This window comes from Molothrus ater, chromosome 1 (assembly GCF_012460135.2).
Source record: "Molothrus ater isolate BHLD 08-10-18 breed brown headed cowbird chromosome 1, BPBGC_Mater_1.1, whole genome shotgun sequence".
Classification (NCBI taxonomy): Eukaryota; Metazoa; Chordata; class Aves; order Passeriformes; family Icteridae; genus Molothrus; species Molothrus ater.
This window is the reverse complement of record NC_050478.2, coordinates 50,814,655-50,837,082: the sequence shown is the minus strand read 5'-3', so window position 1 is coordinate 50,837,082 and position 22,428 is coordinate 50,814,655. Positions and strand designations below refer to the sequence as shown.

The 22,428-nt window shown below is 34.0% G+C and overlaps 1 protein-coding gene across 2 annotated transcripts in view; it reads left to right on the top strand.

Moving 5' to 3' along the window:
- CNTNAP2 (contactin associated protein 2) overlaps nt 1-22,428 on the top strand; it is a 1,032,231-nt gene that overhangs the window by 479,742 nt on the left and 530,061 nt on the right. For both annotated transcript variants that reach the window (XM_036397720.1, XM_036397728.1), the window contains exons 5-8: nt 8,267-8,470; nt 10,717-10,901; nt 14,104-14,247; nt 20,027-20,291. In XM_036397720.1, coding sequence (XP_036253613.1) covers nt 8,267-8,470; nt 10,717-10,901; nt 14,104-14,247; nt 20,027-20,291 — 798 coding nt within the window. The remainder of the gene's footprint in view (nt 1-8,266; nt 8,471-10,716; nt 10,902-14,103; nt 14,248-20,026; nt 20,292-22,428) is intronic.

Genomic DNA, 22,428 nt, shown 5'->3' with positions numbered 1-22,428 from the left:
AAATAAATACAAAGGATAGTAAACACTGGATTCAGCCATCAGGAAGTTCACACTTAATCTGTGCATGTGAGTTTGGGGCTCAGATTTTATGGCGTAAAAGTTTGGAATCCAAACACTTTCTTACATCACAATATGCAAGACGTCATTGAGTAAGGAATACAGTATGCATGATCTTAGTTAGATATATTGGATGTTAGGCAGGAGAGGAAAAAATTTTTGACTGAATTACTTATTTTGAATTATTTGACCACAATCGAGTTCCAGTGGTCTGCTTTTCCTATGTTGTGCTAAACACAAGACATTAATCTCTGATTAATTTGGAAATAAAACAGTGAAACTGAACTTTATAAATATACAGAGTTGTTCTGCTATCATTTATGCTAAAGAATTTTCCTCTATTAATTCATAATTTTGAATTGAAATACATTAGCACAATCGAGTTCCAGTGGTCTGCTTTTCCTATGTCGTACTAAATACAAGATATTAATCTCTGATTAATTTGGAAATAAAACAGTGAAACTGAACTGTATAAATATACAGAGTTGTTCTGCTATCATTTATGCTAAAGAATTTTCCTCTATTAACTCATAATTTTGAATTGAAATACATTAGCTAAAAGTAGCAGCTCATTTTCATTTCTGTTTCCATAAAATGAATTTGTACACCAAGATGGAATGAGCAGCAGCAGCAGACTCACAGTTGCAATAAAGGACTAGACATCTGTTAGAAATGGGGTTTAGTGACACACATTTTTTTGCCCTTAGGCAATAGTGAGGTTACTCACTATAATAAATGTGAGTATTCCATGGCCAGGTCTGTCTCAGTCTTGCACTCTGTGCTTTTTGCAGTCAGCTGCAGAAGTTTGAATGACAATTGTGAGATTTTTTACTGTATGAGACTTAACTGAGCACAGGAGCTTGAAACAGTCCATGCTTCACATTCCTTAATCATTGTCTGTGCAGCTCACTTTGAGAGTTCAATTTAAATACAAGCTCCATGTTTGGAAGAAGTAAAGAATATGTGTTTGAGAGTGATTTTGTGAATAAAGTATATGGAACATGATTGAGAAAGAAGAATTTGGTCTTGAGGAATGGGTGTTCTGAGAGAATCCAGATATTAAAAGACATGGAAAGATTGTATACCAGGAAATGATTGAATTGGGTGGCATCAGCTCAAAAAGAGAACTTCTAAAGCAGTATTTTGTGGGCCAGCTGTTTGTCTTTCTGCTTTCATGAAGCTGTAAACATTAAAACCAAAGCTCTAGCTAGTCATCCATTTCCTTAATGCTTCAATAGATTATCTTGTCCATTTTGTAGATCATTTATTCACTGAGTAAACTGAGTGTAAATGTTGTAAGACATGGTACAAATTTTTTCTTTGCTGTAGTTCTTTTATTAAGTAATGAGTAAGTTCAGCAGTGTAATAAGGATTAAGACCTGTTTTGGCCATTTACTGTGTGAGAGTCAGAGCTGTCTTTTTTTATTGACCTGGAGCTCTTGTGATTTACCTTTTTAATAAACAGTGAAAACATTAGTAGAGGCTAGCTGTTTTCAAGTAAATTAAGTACTGTACCTAGGTTTAGAGTTTAATGATATACTTTAATGTTCCCATTGAGATCCAATGTCAAATGATGGGTTTCAAAATGAAGAACAGAATGAAACGTATTTACAATTGCAAGGAACGCTTCTGGCTTGTAAACCAGGATGATAAGATATAAAAAAGCGGACTTAAGTCAGAGTATTTGAATTATACGTTTAGTTTTACCAGATTTATTTTAAAGTACCATAGCTAAAGAATGGTAGATCATAGAGAATATTTTGCTGCATATAGTTCATAGTTGCAAGGTCCCTGAATTTTAATTTTCGCAATCATAAATGAACCATATAAAGCTATACATATGAAAACTTTTCAAAGTGTAAAACTCATGTACAGCTATCAAAGAAGTGTTTTCATTATGCTGAATCTCTTTTCTTCCTTAGGAATAGACTACTTTAAATAGACTGTATCTCTTAGCATCCATTGTAAACGTCCTTCTGGAGTCCTAAAGCAGAATAGATTGTAGGAAGAATAGTTCTTGTCTGAGATGAAGATTATCTTGGGTTACAGTCTTACAGTCTTAGTTCTCTCTGCCACTAGTAGTAGTTCACTGTAGGAGACTACTATGTACTGCTCAGGATGATTTATTTTGCAAACTGTGGTTAGAATGCATAAGCTTAAAACAGTATACTATGATTATGTTAATTTTTTAGTTTATCCACATTATAGTCAAAACAGATCATATATAAAAGTGTTCCCATTTAGTTTTTAAATTAATTATATTTTTGAAATGAATTGTATTTTTGAAATTTGAAGAACCAATGAAAGAAAATTTGCTTGAAAATCTTCAACCAAAAATTATTAACTTTACATTGTTAAGGTCTTGAAAAATCATCCTATTTACATACACCCTTAAGAAAATAATTTTGTAGTGTATTCTGAAGCCCCATCTAAGTTCATAAAATTTTCAAATGCTTTAGTGTTTTCTTCTGTGTATATAACACAGTAATGAATTCAAGTTAGTTGAAACTGCACAGAACTTCACTCGTCACAAAATTATTGTCTTAAGGAGCAATTAGCTTGTATAAAAATTTAGTTTAATAGTGTCAGAAAGAACACAGTTTTCCTACTTAAAAAAAAAATAGCAGGAGAACATACACACACATACAGTTAGGGACACAGGACAACTTTTAGCCATTATCATTATATTACATGTCTTTATATATATTCTGTATTCTTTGTTTTTCTTTCTTCTTTAATTTTGCTTCTACTTCTCTTTCATTTCACTTGTTGCATTTGTTTTTTATTAGATAGAAAATTATGACAAAGCAACATATTTATAGACATTTTCACAAGAGTTAGAAAAATTATTGTAAATACGACCATTATAATAACTACAATTTTTTTAGTAGAAATATTATATTAGGATAAAAATAGGGAAAAATATCTGTGCTTTGAAATTCAGGAAAAAATTTAAAGTACCCAGTGTTTTTTATATATCTTCAGTGGATATTGCACTCAGAACTTGGCAAAGCATTCTCACTACCTTAGGAAATACTTCCTCACAGATTTATTTGGAGAGTTTCTGGCAGACACATAAAAAGTAAGAGTAAAGTTCATGTCATTTACCCAAGCATTGAGTTAAAAAATACACCTTGACAAATCTCTTACTACTTTGATACTGCATTGCCATATGTACACTGTAAGTAATGTAAAGAAAGGAGAGGAAAAAATTCCACACCTTCTTGCAAAGGTATTTTTTCTCATTCAAACATTGACATCACTTGACAGATAACAACAGGATTCAGGCTCAGTGCATTGGAAACTAAGCAGGCAAGAGAAGCGTAAGATTGATTTTCTTTCACCATGTGCTTCCAGAATATGAATAAGTACACATTATTGTAAATGCAACGTACATCTGTATCTGTATTAGTTTTTTTCTCCTTTGTGGCAGGTGGTTTGACTTTTGAAAAAGGGAGTAAAGGCAGTGTCAATTTGGCTGCAGCAGACTTGAGGCCGGAGCTGCCCATGTCCTTACAGCTGGGCTGTAGTGCCTGAAGGCAGTGCTCAAACACGGTACCTTTGGCTCTATGCCTCACTGTAAGAAAACATAAAAGAGGACGTAATCTTTTCACTGCTGTGCTGGGCCTTTTGACTGCTGTGCTGGGCCATGGCTTTTTTTTTAGGGGTATTTTTTCAGTGAAATGAGGTGTAGCAGTGCATCTCTAACATGAGCTCAGCTAACTTAATTCCACTGAGGCTCGAGCTGCAAAGACCCCAGTGGCAAATTCAGCATGCTGTCATGTTGACAGCATATGGAACTCCTGAAAAAGTAGATTAGGATTTTCTGAAGAAATTTCTGTAAATGTAATTTTTTTGTGAGTAATAACAAAATGAAGCTTTATTCTTGGTATGATTTTGAGCCTTATCCCTTGCTTTGTTAGAAGAAAGCATTATTTTTTTGCTGTTAAAATATGTAAAAAATACACTGTTTATGTGCTTATATTTCCCATAATGATATTTTAGAACCCATGACTAATAGCTATAAGTGAAGCTACAGATGTGGAATAGTTTGGGCCAGGAAAAGATGCTTTGATGTATCTCTGAATTTTTAGATGGTAGATGCTCAGTGTATGGCTATTACCATCTATTACTGTACTACTAGCACATCAGATGTAGGGTTCAAACTACAGGGTAAGAAAAGAATGCTAAAAGTGAGGATCTTTTCCCTAAAGCTCATTTAGTCTAAACAGACAATTTAAGCAGATGAAAAAATGGATGAGAGATAACAGAGTGGGAAAATTTCACCGAAGGTCGCTGTCAGTCAGTGGTACAGAACTTTTATATCTTTAATCCCACTGAAATATTCTGTACAGGCTTTGAAGAGTCAATCATTCAAGAGATCAGTAGCAATTTAAAAATATGTGTACATGTTAAATTTGTAATTTAGGAGGAGAAACATATTGCCATGGTTTTTGTTCACAGTATGGTAAACATTTTGCTGGAAAGCACTTTGCTCTTCTGCTTTGTTTTGATCATTGTTATTTTACTGTGTCACAAAGCAGGGATTTTTTAGTAACTCCAGGCAGTACCTTGATCAAAGCAGCTAAGTAGTTGTGAAGAAGTCTCAGTATCTCATGAGTCTTTGTGAATGAGCACTTCTTCATTCTTAAAATGCTGGCATTGAAGATAGTTATATTTCTTTCACAAGAAATGAAGTAAATAGAGAAGTTCTGTAGTTTGAGTCTGATTTGGGGCTGTTTCTTTGTAATTAGTTGATAAACTGTTTGGAGTATCAAATAAAATGCCATCAAATAGATTTGATGCCCTGATCAAATTTTGCCAAATCCTGCATGTAGCCACAAGTACTGGACAAAAGCATAGGTAGGAAGACCTGTGGCTGGGGATTTAGCTTCCTTGGAGATTTGTGAATAGGGTCACATTTATCACCCAATATCCTGTCAATCTTTGCAAGACTTTCTGTGATATTTTTAGAGGAAAATTGATGATGCATTAACTAATGAAAGGACTTTAATGTGGTCTCAAGCATTTACTGTGATAAGGCCTAATATATCTACCTAGCCAAGGAAAGTGGTATTATATTTTTACTGTTTTAACACTGTTTCCAATCTATCTAGATAATAGGAAATCCAGTAGGGCAGAAATCAAATTGCAAGGTTTTCCCCATTGCAGCAGTAGCCACTGACAACAGTCACTGACTGCAGGTGTACATACTTCATGTGACAGCTTAGGTCTTTTTCCTACTAATGCTGATAGATGAGTGGCTAAGGAGAAAAATTATATGTTTACACTGCAATTATAGGAATTACATGGTTTACTGTCTGAGCAGCATTCTGCACTATGGTAATTATCATGATATTAAATATCTGAGTGCCATCATAGAAAGAACACAAGTCATTACTACAGTCTACATATGATAACTCTTAAACATAATTGCTGTTTAATCTTCAGGTAATTGAATTATCATTCAGACCTGTGCTGACAGTACAGCCATGCCTAAAAAAAATCTGCTTAATCAAAGATTACTGCAGTTTGGGTTTTTTTTTATTAAATTATTTTCAAAACATGGAAATTCAGTGACAGATTCTGGAAAAACATGGCCTTTTTACTCAGCTTTGTTAAAGTGTGTAATATAAATTTTCTTCAAAGAATGAATACTCCTATGGAACTGTAACAATGATGCAGGAACAGAAGTGATACTTGCCTTGTTATGGACGTCTTGTGAATCCACAAAACTGCATGGTCCTGATCAGCTCTGGGTGAGATCCCTGACTGTTAAGCCAACTTTTTCAGACAACTTTTTCAGATGTTACAAAGTGGTACCAGCTGGCCTTAGGGGAAAACTGATATAGAGAAGTTTCTGTAACCATCAGAAAGTAAATTTGAGAAATTTTATGGAAGACAGTCTCAGACATTGCATGTGGAAGCATCTTTTTATGATGTATATTTGGTATGAAGGTTACTTAAGGTGTAATATCCATCAATTTTCTTTCATTTATAACACTTGTGTCAGGTAGTTGTATGTAGATTCAAAAGAGCAGGATCTCTATAGCAAATTTATTTACATAAAGGTAAGATTTTTGTGATAAAAGGGTGACTTTCATACTGCATTTTTTTCTATAAACAGATTTCACGTTTTTCTAAAAGTTGCTTTTGTTTTTTTTTTTTTTCCATAAACTATATACAAAAATCTCAAGAATTAATTTCTCAGATCCTTGACAGCTTGCAAGGCAAACAAAACCAGGTGGTTCATAGAATCTTTGTTACATTATTTTTCTAACAATTTACTTTGTTTCTTAAAGAAAAGGAATCATTCCAGAAGTAATGGATTTACTCGAGCCATTTACTTGAGCCATGATAACCCCACTTCTGAAATTCAATTTGTTGCTTCTGAATACTTCTGCATCTATGCCCAAGTAAATTTGCCGTCTTTCATGCTGGTAACTTCTAAATGGATTTATTAGACAATAAATACAACATACCATTTTGATATTTAATTTAGAGCTGACTCTCATGGTTGGAATTTGTCATTTGGAAGAACCAGATCAGGCTGAGTTCTAGTTGTACTTAAAGCTTAATGCATATTTATTATTGAAATTTGCAATTTAAGAGGTGTTTTATAAAGAAAAGTGATATTTCTAATATATATTACTGAATTCTGACAAAAATGAGATGTATGGTGATAATTATGGGATATCACACTCATTTCTAAGGCTCATATTTTATGTACCGAATTAAATTCTTCACAATTTATTTGGCATAAACAATAAGGGGATCGCAGTTTATGACTTCTTCAGAAGTCTTTGCAGATTTAGGAAGACTTGGCCATGTAAATTCAAATTGAAATATGTACAGTTAGGCATAGTATACATAGTGTTTTAATGGAGTTTTGAAACAGACTTCTGAGTTAATTACACAACAGAAATGTGTTTGTCTCTGTGTTTTTGAGAGGGGATGGAATTTTTAAATTAATTCCCACAATAAAAACAAAAACAAGTTAGAAATTTTAAAAAGTTGCAAGGAATCACTGAAAAGCAGACCATAGAAGAAGGCAAAAATCAGACGTGGTTGAAGAATAGATGATAAAATGCCATCCTTCTTTTCATTCAGAGCATGAATGAATATGGTCTGTCAGTCAGGACTATAAATACTTTTGAAAAACAGGAAGAATTTTACTTAACAACTATTCAAATTGTAAGTTGTCAACAGTGAGGATGAAATGTTCATACAAATAGCTGCGAAGACACTGGTGATTTGATTATTCGCAACTTACAAAGAGGATTTCTTAAATATGTGTAAATTTTTATAGATAAATATCTATTTGAAATCTTTTACAGAACTCAGCTTAAGTGACAAGATTGAATATTAGATTCAGTGACAAGACTAAGTGACAAGATTCAATAATTCAGCATTAATGTATCTGTTGAATGGAATCCAGTTTTGCAGCTATTTTTACTGGGATCTAGAATCCAGAAAATTGTGGAAAATTTGTGTTCATTCTTTAAAGTAGAGATTTCATCATGAAAATAAGACAAAATAAAATTTTGAAGTGTTATTTTGCACTATATATATATATGAATATTGGATTGACCTTAAATGCTTGCATCCCTCAGTTTCCACATATTTTGAACAAAACCAAACATGAAAAAAAAATTGCTTCATATGACAGAGTTGTTTTTTTTCTTCTCAAAATTAGTTGAGATCACAACTTACTTGCCATTTCATTAAATATACAAGGCTTATGTCTGTTTTATATAAAGTCTAAAATTGCCAGACAGTTACTCTGGACTCATGTTTTATTGTTTATAGTCCTTGCAGATACCTAGAGTGAATTTTAAAGACGTATCAAATGATTTATTAATGACCACTCAGATGTTTACCTTTCATTTTGAGCTATAATTAGGTAAATGTAGGTGGCAGCAACTGTATTTGAGAGAAACTGAAAGTCATTGAGTACAGTTGTAACATTTTTCCTCCCAAATCTGATTTGTTTCTATTTTTACTTTATGTGGATTAAATTTATTTTCTGCCTGCTCCTTACTTTTTATGGTAATAAATTGTGGACAAAAGGAAATGTACTTACTATGTATTCACATTTGCACATTTTTTATTCTCTTAAGGTACAATCTGCATATGGCATGTCTGTTCTTCCAGTGGCCATAGAAATATATAACCGCTTATCAATGATTTTATTTTCTTTTTCCTTTAGGGGCTGATGTTATCAATTTTGATGGCCATGTAGTGTTACCATACAGATTCAGGAACAAGAAAATGAAAACACTGAAAGATGTCATCTCTCTGAAATTTAAGACCTCTGAAAGCGAAGGTGTAATCTTCCATGGAGAAGGACAGCAAGGAGATTATATCACCTTGGAACTGAAGAAAGCCAAACTTGTTCTAAATTTAAATTTAGGTATGTTTTGATTGTTTAGTTCTCTGGTAGTTTTTTAGCTCTCCCACAAAAATTTTAGGTCTCTTTCCCACAGTAATTTGGTAAGCTGCATCATATAATCAATTTGTGGAAATTGTTGTTAATTCCCTTCCTGTATGTTGGGGGAGTGTGTGTGTGTGTTTACTTCCATCCTGTCCCTTTTGGTCTGTGTGAGATACTCTGAAAAGATCATACAGGAAAGCAAGATCAGCAATATATTGTCAATACTGCGAGCAAAAAATGAAAAAATAGCTTGCCAGAATTATATTTGGTCTCAGCTGCAGCTTTGTGTGAGAGAAGGACACTGTTGTCACTTCTGGAGGAATAAAGGTCACACTTAGGAACCTTGCAGAAAAAAAAAATATCAGTCTACTAAGCTACAGGCCACATGAAGTTGGAGTTCAGCAGCTTTCCTAGAGTCTGAGGAGGGCTAGGAAAGGAAAAGAAACAGATTGTTTAATCAGGCAATCTTATGATGAAATCCTGTACATATTACTCTAGTTCCAGTCCTCCCAGTAGAGGACAACAGGCTCATAAGTGACTGGATTTATAAAGTACATTTATTATGAAAAAGACCCACATTTATCTGGTTTGAGGTATTTTTCCATTCAAACAAAAGAACCTTAGAAAAAGATTTCTTGCAATTTTCCTTAGTTCTCTTATAGACACATGAAGAGTAAATTGTTCCATTTGTTATTTACATTGAATAATACTTATTTCAACTAGCATTTTCTACTGTTCTTTTTCTAACAATCAACATGAACAGATGATGTGGTAACTAAAGCATTTACCTATTTTTAAGAATTTTAATTGCCGTAGTAACCCTTTCATTTCCTGTTCCTCTATAATCTTCAGCACAAACTGTCTTTATAAGCTACTATAACTTCCATATATGAGTTTGGTGAGGATGTTCTTAAATCATTAGGCTGATGAATGGGACTAGACCCTGTGACACACACTCAATAAACAGATCTAATGCTTTATGGTGTTATTATTCCTCTGTCTGAGAGTATTGTCTTTGCATCAGACACAGTAGAAAAGCATGCTCATCTTGCCTGGTGAGATCTAGTGACAGTTTCAAATACCAGGGACTGGGGGAAGGTTGGGAAGACAGAATTGGATTTACATTTCACTTTGCACTTTGAGTTTGAGTTTGCATTGAAAAAACTGAGGCTCAGTGACACACATGCAATTCTATTTTATTTTTTAATAAACAGGACCATTGGTCTTCAGCATAAAGGCAGGTTGGTCATTTGTAGGGAAGTAATGTCTTAAGCCATGGAAATGGGATTTGCGAGAATGTGTTTTCAACATGCACAAACTTTAGTGTCTCAATTGCAGGCATTCTTAAGGGTAAGAAATTCTCAGCCTCAGAAATGCTTTAAGTCCTCATGCATTCAGAACATGGAAGATTGCATTGAGTTATTGAGCAGTGCAGCAATTTTTTACACTTACTGCTGAATTAGTCATTTGCTGCTTCAGTTGGGATCCATGCTATCAACCTTTGCTGGCTTAGCTATGTCAGTCAGATGGCAACGAGATGTGTTCTCTGACTAGCACAGCTACACTGGCAAAACCCCCTGGATAACACAGCAGAGAATTGCAAAACTGTACTCTTGCTAGTAGTTTGACTTCCAGAATAGGAAGATTGCTTCAGGATAACATAGCAAAATAAGCTGTATTAGCAGAAGATGGTTTTTGCTGTTGTTAGTTCAGTCTGCACTGAGCCTTTTCCCCTCTGCTTGCTGCTATAATGATACTGGTAAAGGCCACAAAGCATAGAACTCAAGAGTGAGATTTTGGCTGTTTTTGCCAAAGCGTGTTATCAGGCTTCATGTCCTCCCCATTCATAAATCAGTACAGTTCCATTGCAGCTTAGGGTCTGGCCCAGCGGTGACAGCTTTTCTTTTCTGTGAAGTAGGATGCAGAAATGCAGAAAACCCTTGATGAAAACACCTTTACAACTAGAAATTGCTATTGCTTCTCTGGTTAATTTCCAAATAACTGCTGTTATGAATTTATACATATATTTAGATGGTTCAGTGATCAGATGCTTGCTGTTTTGTATTGGTGGCATCAGCTCTCCACTGGGCAGATCCCAACTTCATAGCACACTGACTTCCTACAGTTAATTGCATGTCTGGTGTGATTCAGGTGAAACATTGACAAAGAAAGAAAATGTTTGCCTAATTGTATGAGGTGAGAAATGCTATTGTTTCTGCCCTCAGGCAGCAACCAGCTTGGCTCTATTTTTGGCCACACATCTGTGACAACAGGCAGCCTCTTGGATGATCACCACTGGCACTCCATCATCATAGAGCGCCACGGGAGGAACATCAATCTCACCCTCGACAGACACATGCAGCACTTCAGAACAAATGGAGAATTTGATTATCTGGACCTGGACTATGAGGTAGACAGTGAAACTTCTTTCTTCTCATTCAAATTGCTTTTATAAAGTCCAATAAGAAAGCTAACATAATTTGTTTTCTTAATTTTTCATACATTTGTTTTGATAATGTATTCCTTTACATTTCCTAAATCTTTGTTTCCAACAGTGTTCTCTTTTAATTGTAAATTATGTTTCTCTTAATTAGTCTACCGAGTCCCATCTGGTGTAACAATCATCACTCCTCTGTTTTAAAGTGGGAGATGTATATTATTCAGCAAGATAGGCATCCATGATATTAAAAATCTCTAAAAGCAGCTGCTCTAAGCAGGAAGTATATTTTAAATAGTATGGTGCAATCTTTTGTTTCACTCAGGTGTTAATTTTGCTCTTGAATCAGAAAGCCTTAATCTGAGCAGCTAGTATTTATTTTTAGCAAAGGAAGCAGGTTAGAACCTTTTTATTAATACAGAGCTTGATCTGTCCTGTCTTAGGTAGGTAGATACTTCCCTGTATTTTCACAAATATTGCATCAGTAACTTTATTTGTGAAAGAAGCAATGAGGAGTTAGGAAAGTTGTAAGAAAACTTGTTTAATCAATCAGGTTAATGCACACAAGTGCTGGTAGTAATTAAATGTGGATTTATTGTTTGATTACACTACAGCTTCAGCTATTATGAACTTGTTGAGCTCCTCTAATCTGTACATGAAGTTCAACACATTAGTTGTTGAAATCTTTGTATTATATTTTCTTACACTCTTTACTGTTTCTGATGCGAATTAATTTGGTTGACTGCACCAGATATGTAATTTCCACCCTTTCAACTTTTTAAGATGTAAGAGTGAATATAAATGATGTCATGGAAAAAAGTTTGAATTAACTTCTGTTTTTTTTATTTTTACCAACTGAGTTTTTTAATTTTACCAACTTGTGGGGTTTTTTTATTTTTACTTTTGAACAAGAATATATGAAATGTTTAAAAAAAGTAATTATAATTGTAAATGTGTCTGAGTCAAATATTTGATTATATTCTGAAAAATGTTTGTGGATACATCATTTACTGGTAGCTCTAATAAGAAAATAACAAGCAAATTTTCCTGTACCCCTATTAATTATTGAGCACTGAAGATCTGAACTGAGCTACTTAAAATTCATATAAATAGATTTTATTACAGGCTTTTAAGTGAATGAGAAAAAGGCTGAATGCCATAAGCCACGGTTGTGCAATTTGTGCACGTGTGTGCGTGTATATATATATATAATTTACATAACAAACATATTGCATATAAAAAGTGTATCCCCAGTAAGAGCTGAATTCAGTGCATTCACCTTCCCATCCTCTCTGCATAAAGAGACCTCACTGTCAGTTCTCAAAGATACATTTCATTTTCCATATACGTGGATCTCCTTGTGTTTAATTGAACTTCTTTGAGTGTGCATGTGTATGTATGTCTGTAGTTCATATAAACTCAAGAGAATTAATCTCCTTCCCTTCCTCACTGTTATCTCACTGATTTTGGAGCTAGACATCACAGACTAAATTTAAAGGTGTTGTTTTTGGGATTAAGAGGGAATAAAGCCAAAAGAATCAAAACTATTTTTCACAGACAAAGTAGTTTCTAGGTTAATCTCTTTCAGAAGAGTTAGATAAACACAAAAAAAGGAAAAAAAATTAGTTCTGATCGCATTTTTGAGATCAAAAAATAGTTTTGTAAGTTGCTCTTAACTCACTGTCACATTATATGTTTTTTGCTTTTTCTTCTTTTCTTCAAAATTCTTTCTTTTTTATTTAATTGTTATATTTCATTTAATCCAAACACATGCATAAAATATTTGATAACTGTTAAACTATTACAGTTCCATTCTCCATATGAAGAGCTGTGTCTTCTCTAAAGTCAAGTCATGTCAATTTACAATACCTGAGGATGTCCCCACAAGACTTGTACACACCAAAAGCTGGTGTGTGTGGTTTATAAAGGTTTTAGATTTCAGCTGTATAGTTTTAGCTCTTTGTATATGCCAAGGGAAGCTTCCTCTTTGGGATAAAAACTGCTATCTCACATGCATTTAAAACCGAAAATGTCAGCCTAGAGCTCTGTTTTCCTTCTGTTGGTAATAACAAATGGAATGGACAATGAATAATGGTTAAAAGCTTCATTCTGCCAAATGTTAGCACTAGACTACAAATTGATATTTTTCTGAACATTTGTGAGGCAGGAAAGCAAGTTGTCAGTACTATTTTCGCCATCATCTAATGGTTATAATTACCTAACACTGATTGCAGGGACTAATCGCATGAGACCCTTATTCTTGGCATTTGAGCTGCAAAATATTAATGAAAACACTTCTAATCATTTCCATAAAGACCGTTATGTGGCAGAGACCTGTATCATCTCTATGGAGTGACAGAGATGTCACTCATTGAAGATAAACACTTTTTGTTTGTAAATATTTGGGTTTCTAAGTTTTTAGCACTATGGATTATGGATAACCCAGAATTAATTAGCCAGGGTAATGAAACCCAGCTGTAAGACAAAAACCAATTCCTATTTGAGTTTGATGACTGACTACTTGCAGGGGTTGTCTTGATCTTCTCTAAGGAGATAATTTGACCAGATAAATCAAGGGGAAACTCCCTCATTTACTATAACTACATGACAAAAGCATGTTCTTGGTAGTGAAAGGTCCTTCTGTCTACCAGGGGATTGCATCTTTAACTGTGTGATTCTGTAAATTCTTCTGGGTGAAGTAGACATATAAGCATTACAGAAGAATTATATGCCGCATTGGAGCCCAACACTGCTGTGCTGTAGTCTGAGCTCTGGCACACAGAGCTGAGTGAATGATTTGAATCAGATTATCTGGCTAATTTGATGTCTACTTTTTTAGAAAAATACTGTGATGGAAATTTGTCCCAATGTCCTTGTTTGAAATGCTTATTTTCCAGTATCAATCAGAACTGTTCACATGTGATGTGTGTCTGTTCACTGTTTGGACAATTGGAATAATATTTGGGTTTGGCTACCATAAATAATTAAAATTAATTACAATTCTTTTTTCTGCTTTTGCAGTATTTATTTTGATACATCCTTTTTCTGTAAAGAGTGCTGCCAGCTCTTTACTTTGCCATGGTTGAGTGTTCAAAGAAAGCAATGTGTACAACAAAATTCTTTAAAAGTCTTTGCCTTCCAGTAACTATCTACCATTTTTCTGTTTCATTTAAAGATAACCTTTGGAGGCATGCCTTTTTCTGGCAAGCCAAGTTCTAACAGTAGGAAAAATTTCAAAGGCTGCATGGAGAGCATCAACTACAATGGCAATAATATCACTGACCTTGCCAGGAGGAAGAAATTGGAACCTTCAAATGTGGTAAGATCATAATTTCATGGTCATCTACCCTTCTGCTTCTCCTTCTAAAGACGACTAGAATGTTTTTGGGGTTGTATAGCTGATATTCTTGTGATAAACTGCAATAATATAAAACACAAAGCAAATTTTACCAGAAGTCCAAAGATCTTATTGTATGTACATTTGTGACTTAAAAAAAATAAAATCATCATGTATGAACATTTTATTTCTGGGGTCTTCTTTCATCTTTCAAAAATTAACCTTTAGTGTAAGTCAGATAGTTTTGTTGTTTTTTTAAAGAAAATCAACTCAAGCAGTAAGTGCTTTTTTCCCTTTCTTCCCAAATTATAGTAGTCGAAAACCAGTGCAGACAAGATTTATTGTTAAATGAATTGCAGCTTTCTTGTGGCTTTTAAATCCTGGTAATATTCCATCCCTGCTGAGCTAGTTGGATTGCTTTAGTGGAAAAGTCTTTGGATGAGAATGCTTCTACAGTCTTTTCTGATCCATCTGAAAAACCTCAAGATATTATACTTGGAAATCATTATTTGCTTATTAACATTACAGCAGTTATTAGCATTTTACACTATTTTTGCTGCAGCTTAAGTGTTCATAGCTGCTTTCATGTGCAGACTTGTGGCTTTATGGGCAGGGTGATTAAGAAAGAATGTACTTTAATTTCTCTGGTTTTTAAGTTCTAAGTGTTTCTGAAAATACTTGCTGGCATATAAAGGCATGTAGGTAAGAAATAAATGTATTATTGCCATGAGTTTGAGATGGTTTGAATAATTTTTAAGACTTTCTTCTGTACAAGCTTACACACTTCACAAATTCCTGCTAACAGTATGGAGGTTTACACAATTTCATTGTCCTTTATGTAATAAATTGTTAAGATATGCAGTGATGATGCCATACAAAGGATTGATTATCCCTGGATAGTAAAACTGAAGCTTCATGTCATTGTATGACTAAATGGTCAAGGAAATCCAAAGGATAATCATGAGTGTGTGATGTTTGCCTGTCCAAAGTCAGTAATACAGCCTGACATCTACAACCTTTTCTACACATAAATTTCATCAGTATTGTCAAAGGCAAAGAATAAAATATATATTCCTTCCATTAAGGTTCCAGTTTTAAAATTTTTTCAACCCAATCTAATGAACTCCTAAAACTTTAACCTTTTTTTAATATTTTTTTCATAATTACAAGAGATTTCCTTTCTGCAGGACATTTTCATCTTTAATGTAAGCATGATTTTGAAAGATTAATGCCTTAACTTAAAAACAATCTTTGTGCAGGAGCAATCTTACCATTTTGCTCAATCAAGTCCATTGCAAGTTAGTAGGACATATTCTTAAAGCCTCTTTCTGAACAAAAATGTTGCTTAAGAAGTTCCTATAGTGCAAATCCTGTCCTTTAAAGTCCGAGCATCTCAAAAGTGTGGCATAGCTAGCAGACATGTACAGTCTCTGAAAAATCATATTTTGGATTTTTTCTCTCTTTGTTTGGTTCTTTACTTTTAAAATTCTGTTACCCATAACATGAAAATAAAATCCACACAAGCAGCTCTGGCAGTATTAGTGCCACATCAAGAGGTGATATGCCAGTTTAATTTGATGCTTCTGTTGATTTCCCATTCTGAGAATGACTAGAAAAACAGAAGTGACCTTTGTTTTCAGTAGAAATACTTAAATTGCTTCAGCTCTCAAAGGCAAAATCAATTTTACTCTAACTAAATCAACAACATGGATTTTTATGTTTTTTTACAAAACATTTTTCTCCTAGTTTTTAGCCTGATTTAGCAAGAGAAATAGACTTTCTTGAACCTATTATTGTTGTTAAGCATGTTTATGATGATGGCACTCCAACAGGGATCCAAGCAATCCAACAGGGATCAAAGCTCCATTGTAGGAGATTCTGTACAAGCACATAACAGGAGACACACCTTCCCCTTAAAAGGCATGACCCACACAATATGATGTGGCTGAATAAAAGCAAAGTAATCAGTCTGGTTGTGAGAAGTATTACAAAGAAAGGATAAATTCAGAGAAAAGAAGGATTTTAAAGGGGTGTGAAACGAAAATAATATTCCTAGATGAAGGCAGCTGAATTTCAGAAGTCACACATTGAAAGGGACTTGACAAATTGATTATAGAAAAATGAGAAGGCCCAGAAAATCAGAGATGATAAGAAGATGATGATCTTTATTTTTCTCTGAACAAAATTAATTTTTAAAAAATTTATGTCTCGTATACATACATGTTATGAACAAAAAAGCACCATCAAGCACCTTTTGCTTTGTTGAAGAGTAAGGATAAAAAGACAAAACTATTTTAAATTTAAATAAAGTTCAATGATGACTTTAGTAACATATTTGATTTAGATTCAGAAGGTAAAGGGGAAAAATTATTTTGATTCTTTTGTGAAATGTAAAATGGCTTTAGTGTATAGTGTATTGCCCATACTATATGATCCATCCTGATTTAACAGACAGTATAGTCTTAATAAACTTATTATCTGTCTTTTGGGAGTTTCCTCTTCAGCCAATAGGTCTTTTAATTTGGAAAGGTATTTACTGTAGTATTTTACACAAGGGATTATATTTGAATGTGGATAGGCAAAATTGATTCATAAGTAAACATGAATCTAATTTGCCATATAGATGAAAGATCATGGTGCACAGGTCAAGCTACACAAATTAAGTTGTTTTTACCTTTTCCCTGCCAATGTAGTATGAAAAAGTCTCTAATAAGACCAAGAGTTTCAATATGAATGCACAGTATATATTTGACTTCCAGATGTCATTGCCCAGAAAACTATTCAGCAAGTCACTCTAAATTTACAGAAAATGATCTCATTCTCTTTGAAAAATGAAGAGACTATTACAGAGACAAGCTGCAGATTAACTCGAAACCTTGACCTAGAACTAGTGAGCAATCTATATAAGATGGGCTGTACTTAAAAGAGGAGTCATCTTGTGAACTACAGTCATAGAAGGGATCAATAATCCAGTTCATATTAATCTAAATAGCTCAGTAGGGAAAATGCTAACTAGCAGGGAAATTAGAATTATGTGTTACTTTCTCAGGAAATGTTTAATGCAGCTAGGCTTTTCATGGGGAATGCATTCACTGATGTGAAAAAGGATTTGAATGCATTCTGTGCCATTAACATTAATAGGTGTTATGCATGCAAGTATCCAAAACATCAGGATGACAGGAGAGTGTCAATTGGATATAAAAGCCTTCTTGTAATGAGGAAATTGTTAGTTCCTCTTGGTTACAAGGCAGCAAAAGGAACTCTTAAAAAGTCTAACAGAATGCTCTCTGAGCACTTCTTAATTGAGATCTGTGACTGAACCATGAGATGTCTCTCAAAAAGTGATGTAGCCTTCTGCGTTTATGCAGGACTGCCTTAACTCTGTAAGAGAAGTTGTGTCTATGCACAGTTACACTGGGAATGACAGCCAAGGCTTACAGAGAGTATTTCAGACACTCTACACCTTTTTTTTACTGTATGTAAAATTTGTGGTTTAAGCAAAAGTATTCTGTAGCAAACTTGGAAATGTTTCGATTAAAACTACTCAAACAAATGAGTTAACTATTTTGATTTCATATCTCGCTAGATATAAGTGTAAAATTAAAAATCTCCAGGCAACTTTTAAACCTCACCGCCCCAAAGAAAACAAAACAAAACAAAAAGCAAAGCAAAACCACAAAAAAAAAATTCCAGAATTGACAAGCAGCTTAGCAGAGAAATCTTTACTTTTTACTCATAAAGTAGCTGTAATTTCTCTTATCACATAGTTATCTAAAAGTTATCTTTAGTTGTGTCAGCTAGTTTTTTCCTAGTTCCTTGGAATTGCTTTTTTTTTTAATCCATGGAACTTGGGCACAGGAAAAGAACGTGACTTGTAATGCTGAGATTTTATCATAAAATTTAAGAACAAATCTAGGAGATCACTTTAAATGAATCTCTAATTCCAGATTACTGGAAATATCAATGTTTCCTTAATTGATCATGGAGTCTGCCAACTTGATAGTATAGTTACTACTAATTCTACTGGCCTTTAGAGGTAGACTCTGTACTATTTCTGCTATTCTGCAGAAAAAAAGAAGTTTCTATGCAAAATAATCAAAGTATTTATCCTAGTTGTCAAGAAAATATTATTTTTATTCATTTGGGTTTTTTTACATGGAAATCCATTATAGGAAGCTGAGTCTGCCAGACCAGTTGTATCTTGCTATTATACAAATAAGCTGTTCTCTGATGTGATGTTCTTTTGAAAAGTGATCAGTTTGGACATTGGAAAATGAGTGCTAAAACTTGTTTTTTGATGTCATCCGTCATCTCTAATTGAATATAATTACTTCTTAAACAAATTTACTGAGGTCTTTCCTGCCACACATTTTCAGACACAAAATTCCTATCTTGCTTCCAAATTCTCTACTTTCCCTCAAGATGAACTGTCAGATGCGTATATACACTATGAATACAGAAATGTGACATAAAAGTCTAGATCAGGAAGTCAGTAATATGGAATTTAAAAATAATTATGCAAAAGAGATGGTAACTGACTTCTACTGGGATTCTGAACACTGTTTAGGTACACCACATCTCTAAATATCTATGTACCTCCAAAAATGTTGTTCAAGTCTTTTTTTTTTAATGTAAAAAAATATATCAGACAAATTGCTATCTTGATTGTAGTAATAATTTCTGTACTGGATCAGATAAAATTATTTCTTCCCAAAGAGAACAAAAATTGCCACATAATTTCCACCTGCAACAGTGCCTGAGAAAGCCAGCCTAACCATAGGACAGGATCCACTTTGCGACATATTATAGGAATTCTTCAGCAGAGGAAGTTTTCCTGTTATATTTGCATTCATGCAGTAATAAATTAATTCTGGACAGAGATTATTACAAACTATGATTTTTAAGGAAAAAAAAAATGGTAATACCCTACAAATATTTCCAAAATGTAATATCCTACCAATTTGGTCTTTTGTTGTGAGAAATTACATGAGAACCAAAGAGAAAAATTCGTGTCTCTAATTCTGGTCTTGTTTACAGATAAATTTTAAAGCCTTGTACATCAACAGTTGACTGGATCTTGTTTCAATTTCCCGAAGAAAAATATTTTACAGAGTAGAAACTGCAGTTTCCTTTACAGTGAAAGTTATTTACTATCCCAAAATATTGGTGTTGTTCATGATCAGCTACTCCAAATCCTTCTGCTTCATGAATTGAAGTATTAGCATATGTAGTGTCATGTAGTTGAAAACATAACGGGGAGGCTGACTGCTCAGGTATTATACATCATTATTTTGGAACATCATGTATTGTATTGATAGACACACTGATATCAGGGTATTTGGAAATCTGCACTCATTTTTTTATGCTGTTCGGTTATAGGTTTCTATGGGGACCACAGGCAAGCCCAAGTTTATCTGTGATTAATTTCTTTATATTTTAACTAGAAATAATAATGCTTTCATCTAAGCTTGAGAGACTACAACTCTTCAGGGCCAACTGCCTGTTATTTTGTGTACATACAGTACAGTACAAAATATAATGGGGCCACTGCTAAAAATAAACCCAGAAAAATCAGCAACTATTATAGTAGCAACAATAAAGATAACATTAATAGTGCATCTTTAGATTCTAAGTGCATTGATCACAGTGGTCTCTAGATTGAATGAAATCTAAATACTTTTCTAGAGATAGCTATGAATTTAGTGGAATCTTACCGTTTTGCTTTTTCTTTTTTTTGTTTTCTTTTTTGTGCTTTACTTAGGGAAATTTAAGTTTTTCTTGTGTGGAGCCACACACAGTGCCTGTCTTTTTCAATGCCACCAGTTATCTTGAGGTTCCTGGTCGTCCAAGCCAAGATCTGTTTTCAGTCAGTTTACTCTTCCGGACCTGGAACCCAAATGGACTTCTTCTCTTCAGCCACTTCTCAGATGACCTGGGGAATGTTGAGATTGACATAAATGAGGGCAAAGTCAGTGTTCATATCAACGTCTCCCAAGTGAAGAAGAACCGGATAGACATCTCATCAGGTAAGTGTGTTTAGTGTTTTTTTTTTAATTTGATATGATTTTGGTTTGTGTTGTTTAAAATCATTATGTACCTAAAGACTGGAACAATTTTTTTACAAAATTTAAAATTTATATTGCAACTATATTAAATCCTTTACTGTTTCATTGAGTAAGAGGTACAAGAATGTTGAAATAGTTGTTGGATCAAAAAAAAAAAAAAAAAGAATTATCTTATTTTGTCAAGAAATCACCCCTTATTTATAAGGCAGCATTTCTTCTTTTTTCTTCCTTCCTTCTGTCTTGAAGTTTTCTCTGTGAAAATATTTGGTTTCAAAACGGGTGTGTACTCCCTACTCCCTTTCCAGGTGTAGTCTAATAATTAGACCATTCCTAATATTTTCCAATAACTAGGGAATCTCATTAAAAAAAAAAAATCCATTCATACCATAATTATTTGTACGCATTTTTTAGATCTGCATAGCTGTCCTGGAAAAACTTAGATTTATTTCAATGCTTCATTGTTATTTTGTTACAACAGGCATTTCAGTGCCTGTAAATTAATTGTGTGTGTGAACATAGAAAAGGAAAATATGACATCTGCCAGGTAAGGCTGCAGAAAGAATGCTGTTGTTGTACAGTAAATATCACAGCAAACTTCTTTTTCCCTTCTTCTGCAAGGAATTAACAAATGTCATGATATAAACCTACTGGGTTTTCCAGAAGTCAAAATGGTCTGCCTTTGGCACAAAGATTTCTGACCGTTGTGGTCCTATTGATAAAAGGTGCACAGTTTTTTTCATTGGCTACTTTTAACAGCTAGGAGAATTTTACATAGTCAAGCATGCAGCCTTCTGCACCTGTAGGGTATGAATAAATCTATAGGGTATTAATAGACTCCACTGGGAGGAATGCAGCCTGGCTATCACAAAACATTAGACTAACTAAAACCACAGCCTCAATGCAAATCTGTTTTGGGTTTCATATCTGCTGTATTTATTCCTGTCACCTGTAATAGCATATTTTTCCAGAAGCACGTTAAAGTCTCTAAGTGTTTCCTCTATATGCTTCTCATAATTTGCAAACTTGCTTACATTAGTGGATTTAATGTCAGTTTTCAAGATGACATGGAGACATCAGTACTTCATTCTGGGTCACAGTGTAATTCTGGTTATAGAAACAGTAGTTGTACTGACTGGTAGGACTCATGTGAGAGAGCTGTAAGTAGATGTGCAGATGGCAGATTCTTGTTCCTTCACAGCTCTGCAAGTTAAGGTGCTTATATGGAACAGAGTTCTGGTTTGTCTGGTTTAATTGTCACAATTTCCCTTGAATATCCTAAAGTTATATGCACAGACTCAGGATGCTCTAACTTAGCAGGTACAGATTTCAGATTAACAGGAGAGTCTAGAGTCCAAATTTTTCAAATATAGTTGAATTCCCGCTTTTCTCTCTGGTGGCTGGGCACTGTAATCTCCTTACCTAACTACTGCTTTATGAAGTGCTTCTTGATGACTAGGAGGGATCAGAGGGTAAAAGGTTTTCTTGTTGACTTGACAGACCTTTCATACCTAATTCCTGTGAGCATTTTGTTTAAGGAGAGAAAGGCAGCTACAACTTTCTATATTTTGATGACAATTTGCAAAAGTAAAAATGAAATAATAATGCATAGAAGTGTGGTGAATGAAGAGATACAATACTCTAAAATGACCAAATAAAAGGAATGCAAAACATTTAACTTCTGTGTGAATACAGAAGTTAATACAGTGATCATGAGAAGTTACATAATATGCTGTGGGAAAACATTTTGATAATAGTAGGTGATTCATTGAAATCATGAAGCAAACATTGCTTTGCATTTAAAATCAGAGAAATGGAGAGCTGCCATCAGGCAGTCTGTTCTTAGCAATTTTCTTTGTCTCCCTCCCTTCCCTGCTGTCTGTTCAGTTTTTGTCAGAGATCATTTTTCAATGGTGTTAGCAGATCCCAGCTAGAGTCTCATTTCATGTTATCCTTTGGTCTTCAAAAAGGCACTAATTGTTCCTTCATTTATTTAGCTGCATGTCCTACCTGCTGGTGATTTCACTGTATTCAAGCCTTCATTAAATTCTCTGTCTCTTGATCAATTTTATTAATCTTGATTGGCAGGATAAGTCATCCC